At 31.9% G+C, this 13,609-nt stretch overlaps 3 protein-coding genes and 1 pseudogene across 3 annotated transcripts in view; all 4 read left to right on the top strand.

Annotated features, from left to right (window-relative positions):
- LOC105676984 (dynein axonemal heavy chain 1-like) overlaps positions 1-13,609 on the top strand; it is a 106,699-nt gene that overhangs the window by 38,227 nt on the left and 54,863 nt on the right. The window lies entirely within an intron of this gene.
- Positions 4,943-7,386, top strand: LOC105676977 (cytochrome P450 9e2-like). Its single transcript, XM_012375230.2, has one exon. The coding sequence runs from the start codon at positions 5,247-5,249 to the stop codon at positions 6,795-6,797; it is 1,551 nt and encodes a 516-aa protein (XP_012230653.1). The 5' UTR covers positions 4,943-5,246; the 3' UTR covers positions 6,798-7,386.
- Positions 7,531-11,588, top strand: LOC105676948 (cytochrome P450 9e2-like; annotated as a pseudogene).
- LOC105676979 (cytochrome P450 9e2-like) lies at positions 11,478-13,476 on the top strand. The gene has a single exon (XM_012375232.2). It carries the CDS (start codon positions 11,714-11,716, stop codon positions 13,235-13,237), a length of 1,524 nt encoding a protein of 507 aa, XP_012230655.2. The 5' UTR covers positions 11,478-11,713; the 3' UTR covers positions 13,238-13,476.

The raw sequence follows: 13,609 nt of genomic DNA, 5'->3' as shown, positions 1-13,609 counted from the left end.
TTTTTACTTCAAAACTCTCTCAAAAATATCCATTTTGTTTATTTTAAAAGTATCATCTAGAAAAGGAACATAAAATTTGTATCACATTTTTCCTGCCAAAAAATCAAAATTGATTGAATCTCGATTGAATGTGTTTACGAATTTCTACGCAAAACAAGATTCAATCCAGATCATGTGTATTATATAGTTTCTTGATGGCAAAGCCCCCCCGTAGGGGGGGGCGGAATACACTGCCTCTACGCATACATTTTCCACGCGAAGTGAGGTTCCATATGGGTTTGCAACTGAAAGATAAAAAGTGTAGAAAGTTGCGAATCCATGTAGAACCTCGCTTCGCGTGGAAAATGTATGTAGGAGGCAGTGTGTTCCGCCCCCCTCTACGGGGGGGTCCAACTGCTCCCCCTTCGGGGGGGCTTCACTGTTTCCACACATACATTTTCTACGCAAAGCGAGATTTTACATGGGTTTGCAACTTTCTACACTTTTTATCTTTCACATGAGGTCTTACATGGGTTTGTAACATTACATCACATAACACACGCCACTTCTCATGTGAAGTTTTTATCTTTCAGTTGTAAACCCATGTGGAATCTCACTTTGCGTGGAAAATGTATGCGTGGAAACAGTGTGTTCCTATCAAGGAACTATATTCCACGACCTACATCAAGTGGTTGTAAATAAATTGTAAATAGTAAATTATAATTTAATTTTTCTATTATATATCAGTATAAATAGTAAAATGTTCACTTTTAAATAATCTGTTGCATTGTTTTTTTTAAAGATTTTTCTTTTTATTAATTTTTTTTTATTTATTTTTTATTTATTTTTTTTTAATTTTTTTAAAATTTATTTTTTATTTATTTTTTTTATTTATTTTTAAAAGAAGAATTATTTTTTTAAAGACATACATATTTATTTTTTTATTTATTTCCAAAAAAAGATTTATTTTTTTAAAGACATACATTTGTGGACATATATAATTGAAATCTCGTTAAGAGTTATGATAATAACATCGATAACATAATAACATCAATAACATCATAACATCGATATCATAACATCGATAACATCATAACGAGTGACATATTGATATATAATAGAAATAGTTTTTTTTTTTCACTTTTACAAGACAGTTTTGGTTCTAGATAATAAAATAAATGTCTAAATGTCTCTATATATGTCTACTATATCTACGTGTCTATTCTATCCATATATATCGTGTTATCGTGATGGACGCAGATGGATTTGTGACTTGTATGAGTACGAGTAAACTGCGTAGATCTCAAAGTTTATGCTTGCAGTATCAGGTTCGTGATTCTTAACAATATACTTTTGCATTAAGAAAATATTCAGAAAACAATTCGATAAACATAATATATAAATATATCATTTATAGTCTCTATCTTTTTCAATTAAAAATACATGACGTGATGTAAACACAGTAAATTGATCATTATTAATTCGACAATTAAAAATGACAAATTTTTATTATGGTAAAAATTCAAGAGTGAGAATCACATTCATCTGCTTTTCACGTCGAAATATTATTTAATTCATAAATTTAGATTGGGTTTTAACAGAATTAAAAATTTAAAATATTATAAAAACCGTTACATACAGTTAGACACCCACTGTCTAGCTGTATGCAGAAACTCCATTGTCCTGCTTAGTGTTCTGTGCAGCATTTTTTTTAGACAACGGCGGAATTTCGAACTACACATAGAATACATTAAGAAATTAACACTAAAATTTGTGTAATACAACAGCATAAATAACTGTTGTATATGCCACAAATATATTGGTGGTTCCAATGTTTTCACAGTGTAGTAGTATGCTGCCGCACGAGTTACATAGCTGAAACAGAATAATAACTCGACTCGTAACGCTATTTTCTTGACAATTTAATCTCCGCTAAGAAAATTAACTCTCTTATTCTTGTCGTAAACTGTAATTTGCGCTATAATGTAATCTTGTTAAGAAACAATTACTTGTTAAGAAACAAGAATAAATTTTTACTGAGCATTGTGTCAATGAGATTAGAAAATTAAAAAATTACGATAATACTTCTTGCTTCATCAAATTTAGGAAAAATTAAGAGTTGTAAATTATTTGTAACTTTTGTTCAATCACTTTCTTAAAATCTTTCAGATTTAAAAATATTTTGCAGGAATTTAAAATTGATTAAAAAAAAATCCGGCGGATAATTATTCGGCAAAAATTTTTATCGTAGTGATTTTTCTTACTGTATTAAATTTCACGGAAAAGTAAAATATTCATAAAATATTATCTCTAAAACTTTGTTATCTTACACATTATTATCTTTATGTAGTAAGTATACTATTTAATGTAAACTAAGCAATAAATAATAAATATTTTATGTGAATTTATTTAGTTAATTATTATCAGCACAAATGTGTTCCCATTATCAAACAAACTATTATTCGAGCATGAATATCAGCATTATAATTCTGCGCTTATATATAATGCTTTTGTAGTGTTTTAAAAATGCACAGTCCTATTCTGGCGTACATAACATATTATTCAATTTTCTGAATAATATTAATAGATTTCAAAGAAACAATACGCATTTACCATTATAAGCGGATTCAATTATGCAGATTATGCAGTTACCCGTATACATTTGAAACCACATTAACCAGAGATTTAGCTCTACAAATATTGCACGCTCAAGTGCGTTGTGTGAATCGAAATAATCCAGTACTGTAGGAAAATCCAAATGGAAAAATACATAAGGAATGGAAAAGATGTAAAGGAGATACTCACCTCGGTACATTAAGAACTATGAAGGCCACGCTAATTAGTACGAGCTTTATAGTGATCTTCTTGCACTTCAATTTAGTGGCTTCGATATTTCGAACAGATACAATAACTGCAAAGTGAAAAACAGATTCTATGTATAGCTTTTATGTGTGTTTAGAAACATAAAAAAAAAAAAGAAATTTGTTTCGTATACTCGATAGAAGTGTACCTTTTTAGTTTCGTTAAACATGAAATCTAATACTACAGCCTAAAAGGAGAATGTTCACGCCAACGGAGAAAACTATTGAAGAAAAAAAATCGTGCTGAGTTTTGCAAAGAAAATTTTAAAGCTGTCGTAATCTCCCGTCGCCCGAAAGTATGTTTTTAATTTTATTAGGATATAATTTATGAAAAAAAAATTCTACTGAATTAAATCTTATCTCGCAGTAGATTAACTTACGAGTAATTGGAGTTTCTACTTGAGCGTTTCTTGAGGTTGGCAGTGAACGAGATGAAGATTGATTCCGGGAATGATGACTCTTAAACAAACGTCGTCGCGACGTACCCCCGAGTGAAACCAGATTTATATCGCCGGCGTCGTTATTGCGGTTATTGCTCTTGTTGCTTCTCTGAAAACAGTTTAAAAAATATTTTTGAAAAATACTTAGTGTTAATGCGTTTTTTTTGCTATGCCGCTGATCCGTTGTGATGCAGGTGTAAAATCGTGCCTGCATTCGAAAGAGTAACTTCGAAACAAGGCAGATTTGTCGCGCAATATTTACAGAAGCAACTAGAAACTATTGTATATATATTGTATATTATATATTGTATATATAGGTTTATTATGCAAAAATATATGGTATTTTGTACAATATAAATCTCTGACTTGTGCCTGATACCCTTCCAATCCTCCTTACCCACACTAAAAAAAAAATTTTCTTAATTTTAGTAAATATACACTACGCGTCAAAATTAAGGGATAGAAAATTTCGGGTCGATTTTTGGATGTTTTTGAGCGGCTGTATCTCCGCGAAAAATGGACAAAAAAAATATTTAAAAAAAGTGTTTTGAAGCTTAAATCTTCTAGTTTCTGATTCTTCGAAGAAAACTCCCGTATTATCATTTTTAACTGAGTTATCCTCCATTGAACGGACCAGTCCGGAAATGAAAAAAATTTCCCCAAATTGGGCAACGTGCATGAACCAGAAAAATTTTTTTTGTCAAAAATCGATTCCACGACGTTAAAGCTCATACAATTCTCAACAATTTGCTTTTTTAGTGAATGCTGTGCGATTTTTTTTGACCGAGTACTGCCGTTAGACGCTCATGCATGTTTCTTTCTCTGTACAGAAGGAGAAGAGCGACAAATCATTCTTACCTTGGCGAGAATTGTTTAAGTGATTTTGGGGGTGGTTTTTCGGGTATTAGGGTGTCTTCCGACGCATGCATCGGATCGGTCTCTTTTGTACTTTGTTTGTTAATCTCGAAACTTTCTCCCTGCAAAAGGAGAAGAGCGACAAATCATTTTTAAAAAATCGCTCTAGGAACGTTCCAAACTTTAATCAGTTGAAATTATTTCTTTATATCTATTATAACTTTAAAATCTTGTATCATGATTATTTCAACGCTCTGTAATTGCACATAAAAAAATAACTTTGATGATAGACTTTTTTTTAGAAGTCACAATGTGCAGTGACTTGCTATATTTTTTATCAGTGAAACGAACACTGCAATCACTTTTTATGCATTCATCTTTCAATGACTGAACGTTGCTCGATCAAGGCGAGCTTAACATCATGCAGATTCATTTATTATTATTTTAATTAGAATAGCTAATTAGTATACAGAATTAGTATACAGATTTTCTTCATAAATAAAAAAGTGGATAAATATAATACTAGACAAAATAAAAAGAATTTTAAAAAATCACTATTTATCTGTAAATTAGAAACAGATGGCAATTAAAATAATTGAATTTAGAACAAAACATTTGTTACTGCTACATTTTCATATTAAAGAATATTAAACGATAATGTTACGAAATCGAAATTTGCGCAGATCAAGATTAATGATCAGTCTTTCAGACAATATCCTTCATACATTGATAACAACGTATATCCTGTTGGCAATAAGCTAATATCGCCGCTGTTTAAGAGATGACGTAATCTGCATGAAGTTATTAGTCTCGCCTTGGCCGAAGAACGTTCAGTCATTGAAAAACATGCAGTGTTCGTTGATCAAAAATACAGTGCATCACTGCATATTGCGACTTCCAACAGACAAAATCTATCATCAAAGTTCTTTCTAATTTACGAAGAAAATATAACAACAATTCAATAACTTGTGTGCTATGAACTACATATGTCTTTATGTGATATTGATGTTAACTGAACAATAGTAATTGGAAATTGTTTCGCCGATTCCAAAAAGAACTAGCGACAGCTGGATACCAGTAATTTCCTTACCACATAATTAATTTGGTAATTATGGAATTTTCTACTTTGCTTTTGACTGTTCTCACGGCGGGTGCTTGTCTATATTATTTTGTTCTAAGCAAGTTATCTTACTTCGAACAATTAAAAATTCCGCATGTACGGCCAATTCCGTTACTGGGTAACATGGCACCCTGCATTTTACGACGTGTAACCATGGCGGACAACTTACTCAACATCTACAATTTATTCAATGACGCAAAGTATTTTGGTTTTTTCGAATTTATGCAACCGAAATACGTGATCCGTGATCCGGATCTGATCAATTCACTCGCCATTAAAAATTTCGATTATTTCTGTGATCATATCAACTTTGTAAACGAGGAGCTTGAACCAATGGCCAGCAAAAATTTATTTGGTCTACGGGGCGATCATTGGCGCGAAATGCGAAAGCTTCTTAGTCCGAGCTTCACGTCCAGCAAAATGAAAATGATGTTTGAACTGATGTGTCAGTGCGCAAAGAACTTCACTGATTTTTTAATTGCTGAATCTGGAAACATCGGCAAGACATACAACATGCAGGACATACTGCCTAGATACTCTAATGATGTGGTTGCCACGTGCGCTTTTGGTATCAGTGTGGATTCTTTCAAGCATCCGAATAATGAATTTTATCTGCTCGGCAAGAAAGCTATGAATTTTGCTAGTCCTCGAGTAATGTTTGCATTTCTCATGCATAGAAACTTTCCAAAAATTGCAAATTTCTTCAGAATAAGGATGTTCAGCGCAGAAGTGGACAATTTCTTTAAGAATGTTGTCACCAGTACAGTGAAGGCCAGGGACGAGCAAGGGATTGTTCGACCGGACATGATTCAATTGATGATGGAAACTAGAAACAAGAACCATGGACCAACATTCGATATTAACGAGATGACCGCTCAAGCATTTGTTTTTTTCTTGGGCGGATTTGATACAGTATCAAGAGCTATGTGCTTTGCTGTACACGAGGTCGCTGTTAATGCTGACATACAGAACAAGTTGAGAGAAGAAATCGAAGATGTTCTCAGGGAAACCGATAACAAACCCACATACGAGGCTATCAACAACATGAAATACATGGATGCTATTGTGAACGAAATCATGAGAATTTATCCTCCAGCGATTTTCATCGATAGAGTATGCGTCAAGGAATTCGAATTGCCACCAGCGACACCGGATGGAAAACCGATCACACTTAAGCCGGGAGATAGCATTTTATTCCCGACTTACGCTCTGCATCACGATTCCAAGTATTATTCTCAGCCAGAGAAATTTGATCCAGACAGGTTCCTGAATGGCGAAGTAGATAATTCAGTGTACTTGCCATTCGGTGTCGGTCCTAGGATCTGCATAGGTAACAGATTTGCTCTAATGGAAGCAAAAATTATGCTGTTTTATTTGTTATGGCATTGTGATCTTGAACCTGACGCTAAGACCAGAAATCCTATCGTTCTGGATAAAAAAGCGCTTGCCATGACGTCGGAAAATGGTTTCTGGTTAAAAGTGCGGGCGAGGAAGTCGTCGGTTTCTACCAAGAAATTCTTGTCAAATGGACAAAAAATTTGAAACATTTATAGCATGTAATGTTTACTTTATAAATTAAAGTCATATTTAGAATAAACCTTATAAGTGGATATTAAAGGATGTGTGTATAATGGGTATAATGGATATATATGGATATTTATTTTATTAAATGTTAAAAGGATAAATTCTGAATATATTTAAATAAAGTGCCATGTAGGACAGTAGATTCAATGAAAATGTATTTGTGTAATTTATATTATAATTATTAAAATTTTTGAGCCGTTAATAAATCAATGCTTTTTCTTCATAAAAAGTATCCGAGAAGATTGTACATATTGTAATTCTTTAATATTTTTTTGCGTAAAACAAAGGAGCCTCTTGAGACTCAAATGTTCGTAAAATCTTTTTATAAAATATATAACGTAAAAAAGTGAAGAAAAAATTACATAAAAAATGATGTTATAACTAAATTTTCTTAAAATGTTTAAAAAAATTTACAATTTTTATTTTACGGTAAAATATTGTATTATTTTTTTATTTAATATTGTATAAACAATCTTTTGAAAATCTTCAGAAATACGTGTGTCGATCAAAGAAATTTATGTAAAAATAAAATTTTTATTAGAAAATATTTATTTGTAATTTACTCATACCTTTTACTGATATTTATTAAGTTGTTTTTAATAATGCATTCAATACTATATCAATTCAAATTAAACCTTCACGTAAATTTTTACGTCCATATAATGTAAAGCATTATTTTCTAACTGTATTGAAAAATGCGCATGTGATATATTGCGCCACTTTGTAACAAGTATCACAAGTATCTTAACCTTGAACGAATGTAAAGTAATAAAACAGCGCAAATATTCTTTTAATTAATTATATAGTAATATAATAAAACAATAAAACGTTTATACATTAATGTAATAAAACATTTATATATTAATGTAATAAATTAAAAATATAGTCAAATTTTTTTGTAATTAGATAAGTAAATAAGTAGATAATTAAAAAGAAAGACTGTCAACAGATAAATCTCTATTAAATTTTCTATTCTATTATTATAACAATATATACATATTTTAGTGCTCACGTAATCACTTGATTACAAAAAAACTTATTTTCCAATACTAAATATTATTTCTTTCTATCCATTACATTTTCATTAACATATTGCATTGACATCTTTGTCAAATAGATATTTATGAATAAAATATTAATGTCAATAAAAAAAAGTTACACCATATAAAAATAGACATTATTTCGATTTGATTCTATTTTTAATATTGTATTAACACTTTACATAATCGTATATTATTTTTATTCAAACAATGTATAGTCACTCATATATAAAAAAATTAATTCTATTAAAATAATTTCATAATTTTATTAGATTAATAATTTCTTTTATAGTATTGTTATGAATCGAAATGTGAATCAAACATGATATTAGAAAAAATGAACAGAAGCATGCATTAGTTATTTATAAATTAGAATCAAATATATATAAACAATGAAAGTAATTCAATTTAGAACAAAACATTTGTTACTGGTACACTGTCTTATTAAAGAATATTAAACAATAGTTACTAAACAGAAAATTACGCAGATTGAGATTTATAATCGGACTGTTAGGCAATATCTTTCACGCAAGCAATAATGTAATATCATTTACTGATAACAACGTATATCATGTTCGCAGTAAGCTATATTTAAGAGATTACATAATCTGCACTTCATGTTATAAATCTCGCCCTAAAATAAAAACTTTCAGTGACTGAAAAACGCGCAAAGTGTTTGTTTCACTGATTCAGAATATAACGAGTCATTGCGCATTAACTTCTAACAAACATAATCTACCATCAAAGTTTTTTTTGATTTACAAAGAAAATCTAATAATAATTCAGTAAATTAGTGCACTATCAACTACGTATATCTTCATATAATATTGATACTAACTAAAGAAAAGTGTTTGGAAACTCTTTCGCCAATTTAAAAAAAAACTAGCAACAGCTGGACATCATTAATTTTTTTATCACGTAATTAATCCGGAAATTATGGAATTTTCTACTTTGCTTTTGACTGTTTTCACGGCGGTTGCTTGTCTATATTATTTTGTTCTAAGCAAGCTATCTTACTTTGAACGACTAAAAATTCCGCACTTACGGCCAATTCCGTTATTGGGTAACATGCTACCCCTCATTTTACAACGTGTAACCATGGCGGACAATTTACTCAACACATACAATTCATTCGCTGACGCAAAGTATTTTGGTTTTTTCGAATTTATGAGCCCGAGATACGTGATCCGTGATCCGGATCTGATCAATTCAATCGCCATTAAAAATTTTGATTATTTCTGTGATCATAATAACTTTGTAAACGAGAAGCTTGAACCAATGGCCAGCAGAAATTTATTCGGTCTGCGGGGCGATCATTGTGGCGCGAAATGCGGAAGCTTCTTAGTCCGAGCTTTACGTCCAGCAAAATGAAAACGATGTTTGAACTGATATGTCAGTGCGCAAAGAACTTCACTAATTTTTTAATTGCTGAATCTGGAAACACCGGCAAGACATACGACATGCAGGACATACTGCCCAGATACTCTAATGATGTGGTTGCCACGTGCGCTTTTGGTATCAGTGTGGATTCTTTCAAGCATCCGAATAATGAATTCTATCTGCTCGGCAAGAAAGCTATGAATTTTGCTAGTCCTCGAGTAATGTTCGCATTTCTCATGCATAGAAACTTTCCAAAAATTGCAAATTTTTTTAGAATAAGAATGTTCAGCGCAGAAGTAGACAATTTCTTTAAGAATGTTGTCACCAGTACAGTGAAGGCCAGGGACGAGCAAGGGATTGTTCGATCGGACATGATTCAATTGATGATGGAAACTAGAAACAAGAACCATGGACCAGCATTCGATATCAACGAGATGACCGCTCAAGCATTCGTTTTTTTCCTGGCTGGATTTGATACCGTGTCAAAAGCAATGTGCTTTGCGGTGCACGAAGTCGCTGTTAATCTTGATATACAGAGCAAGTTGAGAGAAGAAATCGAAGATGTTCTCAGGGAAACCAATAACAAACCCACATACGAGGCTATCAACGGCATGAAGTATTTAGATGCCGTTGTGAATGAAACTCTGAGACTTTATCCTCCAGTGATTTTTCTCGATAGATTGTGCGTTAAGGAATTCGAATTGCCTCCAGCAACATCGGATGGAAAACCGACCACACTTAAGCCGGGAGATAATATTTGGTTGCCGACTTACGCTCTGCATCACGATTCGCAGTATTATTCTCAGCCGAAGAAATTTGATCCAGACAGGTTCCTGAACGGCGAAGTGGATAATTCCGTTTACTTGACATTTGGTATCGGTCCTAGGATCTGCATAGGTAACAGATTTGCCCTAATGGAAGCAAAAATTATGCTATTTTATTTATTATGGCATTGCGATCTTGAACCTGACGCTAAAACCAGAAATCCTATCGTTCTGGAAAAAAAATCGTTTGCTATGACGTCGGAAAATGGTCTTTGGTTAAAAGTGCGGGCGAGGAAGTCATCGATTTCTACCAAGTAATGCTTGTTGAATGGACAAAAAATTTAAAACATTTATAACATATGATAATGTATTCTATACTACATCAATTCAAACAAAACCGTATAAATTCTTACGTCCATATAATGTAAAGCATTATTTTGCAACTGAATTTAAAAATGCATGTGATATTTTGCACTACTTTATACAGTGAGTGTCACAAATATTTTAATGTTGAATAAATATAAAGTAATGAAGCGGCACAAATGTTCTTCTAATTAATTAACATTTATATATTAATGTGATGAAATAAAAATATAGTCAAATTTTTTGTAATAAAATTAAAAAGAGTTACTGTATTCAACAGCTAAATTGTTTATTTAATTTTCTACTCTATTATATTTATTATGACAAATATTCTTTTAGTGCTACGTAATCACTTAATTACAGAAAAAAAATTATTCCTTTATATCTAATATAGATTTTTTCTATCTTACTTTCATTATTATACTGCATTAACATCTTTGTCATATAGATATTTATAAATAAAATATTAATGCCAATAGAAAAAATATATATCTTATGCATAAGTAGACTTTATTTCGATTTGATTCTATTTTTAGTATTCTATTATATATATAACTTCAGAATTTTATATTATTTGTATTTGAACAATGTATGTCATTCATATATAAAGAAATTAATTATATTAAAATAATATCTTAATTTTGTTAAATAAACAGTTGTTTCTTTTATAGTAATCCTTTGTCATTGATTGAAATCAAAGATAAATCAAAGATAAGATTTGGAAAAATAAACAAAGTTTAAAATCCTGTATTATTTATTATTTATTTATGAATAGTTATTTATGAATTAGATCAAATATATAAATACACAATACAAATGATTGAATTTAGAATGAAATATTTGTTACAGCTATATTGTCTTATTAAAAAATATTAAACGATGATGTAAACGATGATGAAAATTACGCAGATAGAGATTTATGATCGGTTTTTAGACAATACCTTTCACGTATGCTATAAGTATGATATAACAATGCATATCATAGTCGCAATAAGTTAATGGCGCCGGTGTTCTAGACATGACGTAATCTGCACTTGATAATGTTATTAATCTCGCCTTGAACGAGCAACGTTCAGTCATTGAAAGACGCGCGAAGTGTTTGTTTCGCTTATCAAAAATATAGCGAGTCACTGTACATTGTGATTTCTATCAAATAACATCTATCAAAGTCTTTTCTAATTTGTGTGCTATTAACTACGTATGTCTTCATGTGTGATATTGATATTAACTGAACAATAATATTTAGAAATTGTTTCGCCGATTCCAAAAAAAACTAGCAACAGCTGGACATCAGTAATTTCTTAGTTACGTAATCAATCCAGAAATTATGGAATTTTCAACTTTACTTCTGATTGTTCTCACGGCGGTTGTTTGTTTATATTATTTTGTTCTAAGCAAGCTATCTTATTTTGAACGACTGAAAATTCCGCATTTTCGGCCAATTCCGTTATTGGGTAACATGGCACCCTTCATTTTACGACGTGTAACCATGGCGGACAACTTACTCAACATCTACAATTTATTTCCTGACACAAAGTATTTCGGTTTTTTCGAATTTATGCAGCCGATATACGTGATCCGTGATCCGAACCTGATCAATTCAATCGCCATTAAAAACTTCGATTATTTTTGTGATCATAAGGGCTTTATTAACGAGGAGCTTGAACCAATGGCCAGCAGAAATTTATTCGCTCTGCGGGGCGATCACTGGCGTGAAATGCGGAAGCTTCTTAGTCCGAGCTTCACGTCCAGTAAAATGAAAGCAATGTTCGAACTAATGTGTCAGTGCGCAAAGAACTTCACCGATTTTTTAATTGCTGAATCTGGAAACACGGGCAAGACATACGACATGGAAGATATGATGCCCAGATATTCTAATGATGTGGTTGCTACGTGCGCTTTTGGTATCAGTGTGGATTCTTTCAAGCATCCGAATAATGAATTTTATCTGCTCGGCAAGAAAGCTATGAATTTTGCTAGTCCTCGAGTAATGTTCGCATTTCTCATGCATAGAAACTTTCCAAAAATTGCAAATTTCTTTAGAATAAGAATCTTCAGCACAGAAGTGGACAAATTTTTTAAGGATGTTGTCACTAGTACAGTGAAAGCCAGGGACGAGCAAGGGATTGTTCGTCCGGACATGATTCAATTGATGATGGAAGCTAGAAATAATGACCATGGACCAATATTTGACATCGACGAGATGACCGCTCAAGCATTCGTTTTTTTTTTGGCTGGATTTGATACCGTGTCAAAAGCAATGTGCTTTGCGGTACATGAAGTCGCTGTTAATCCTGACATACAGAGCAAGTTGAGAGAAGAAATCGAAGATGTTCTCAGAGAAACCAATAACAAACCCACATACGAGGCTATCAACGGCATGAAGTATTTAGATGCCGTTGTGAACGAAACTCTGAGACTTTATCCTCCAGCGGTTTTTGCCGATAGAGTATGCGTTAAGGAATTCGAATTGCCACCAGTAACACCGGATGAAAAACCGATCACACTTAAGCCGGGAGATAATATTTGGTTTCCGGTTTACGCTCTGCATCACGATTCGCAGTATTATTCTCAGCCGAAGAAATTTGATCCAGATAGGTTCCTGAATGGCGAAGTGGATAATTCCGTTTACTTGACATTCGGTATCGGTCCTAGGAACTGCATAGGTAACAGATTTGCCCTAATGGAAGCAAAAATTATGCTGTTTTATATGTTATGGCATTGCAATCTTGAACCTGACGCTAAGACCAGAAATCCTATCGTTCTGGATAAAAAAGCGCTCGCCATGACGTCGGAAAATGGTTTCTGGTTAAAAGTGCGGGCGAGGAAGTCGTCGGTTTCTACCGAGTAATGCTTGTCGAATGGACAAAAAATTTAAAACATTTATAACATATGATAATGTATTCTATACTATATCAATTCAAACAAAACTATGTAAATTCTTACGTCCATATAATGTATAGCATTATTTTGTAACTGAATTGAAAATTGCGCATGTGATATATTGCGCTACTTTATAAAATGTTTATAAAAAGTTTCACACAAATATTTTAATCTTGAATAAATATATGATAAAGTAAAATAATAAAACAGCACGAATGTTTTTTTAATTAATTAACATTTATATATTAATGCAATAAAATTAAAATATAGTCAAATTTTTTTGTAATAAAATTATTTTAAAAAGTTACTGTATTCAACAGATAAATCTCTATTAAATTTT

This window comes from Linepithema humile, chromosome 6 (assembly GCF_040581485.1).
Source record: "Linepithema humile isolate Giens D197 chromosome 6, Lhum_UNIL_v1.0, whole genome shotgun sequence".
Taxonomy (NCBI): domain Eukaryota; kingdom Metazoa; phylum Arthropoda; class Insecta; order Hymenoptera; family Formicidae; genus Linepithema; species Linepithema humile.
This window is presented reverse-complemented; position numbering and strand designations above follow the sequence as displayed.

Bases quoted from the DNA above. Each gene is read 5' to 3' on its own strand.
- LOC105676979 (XM_012375232.2), top strand. From the start codon at position 11,714: ATGGAATTTTCAACTTTACTTCTGATTGTTCTCACGGCGGTTGTTTGT.
- LOC105676977 (XM_012375230.2), top strand. From the start codon at position 5,247: ATGGAATTTTCTACTTTGCTTTTGACTGTTCTCACGGCGGGTGCTTGT.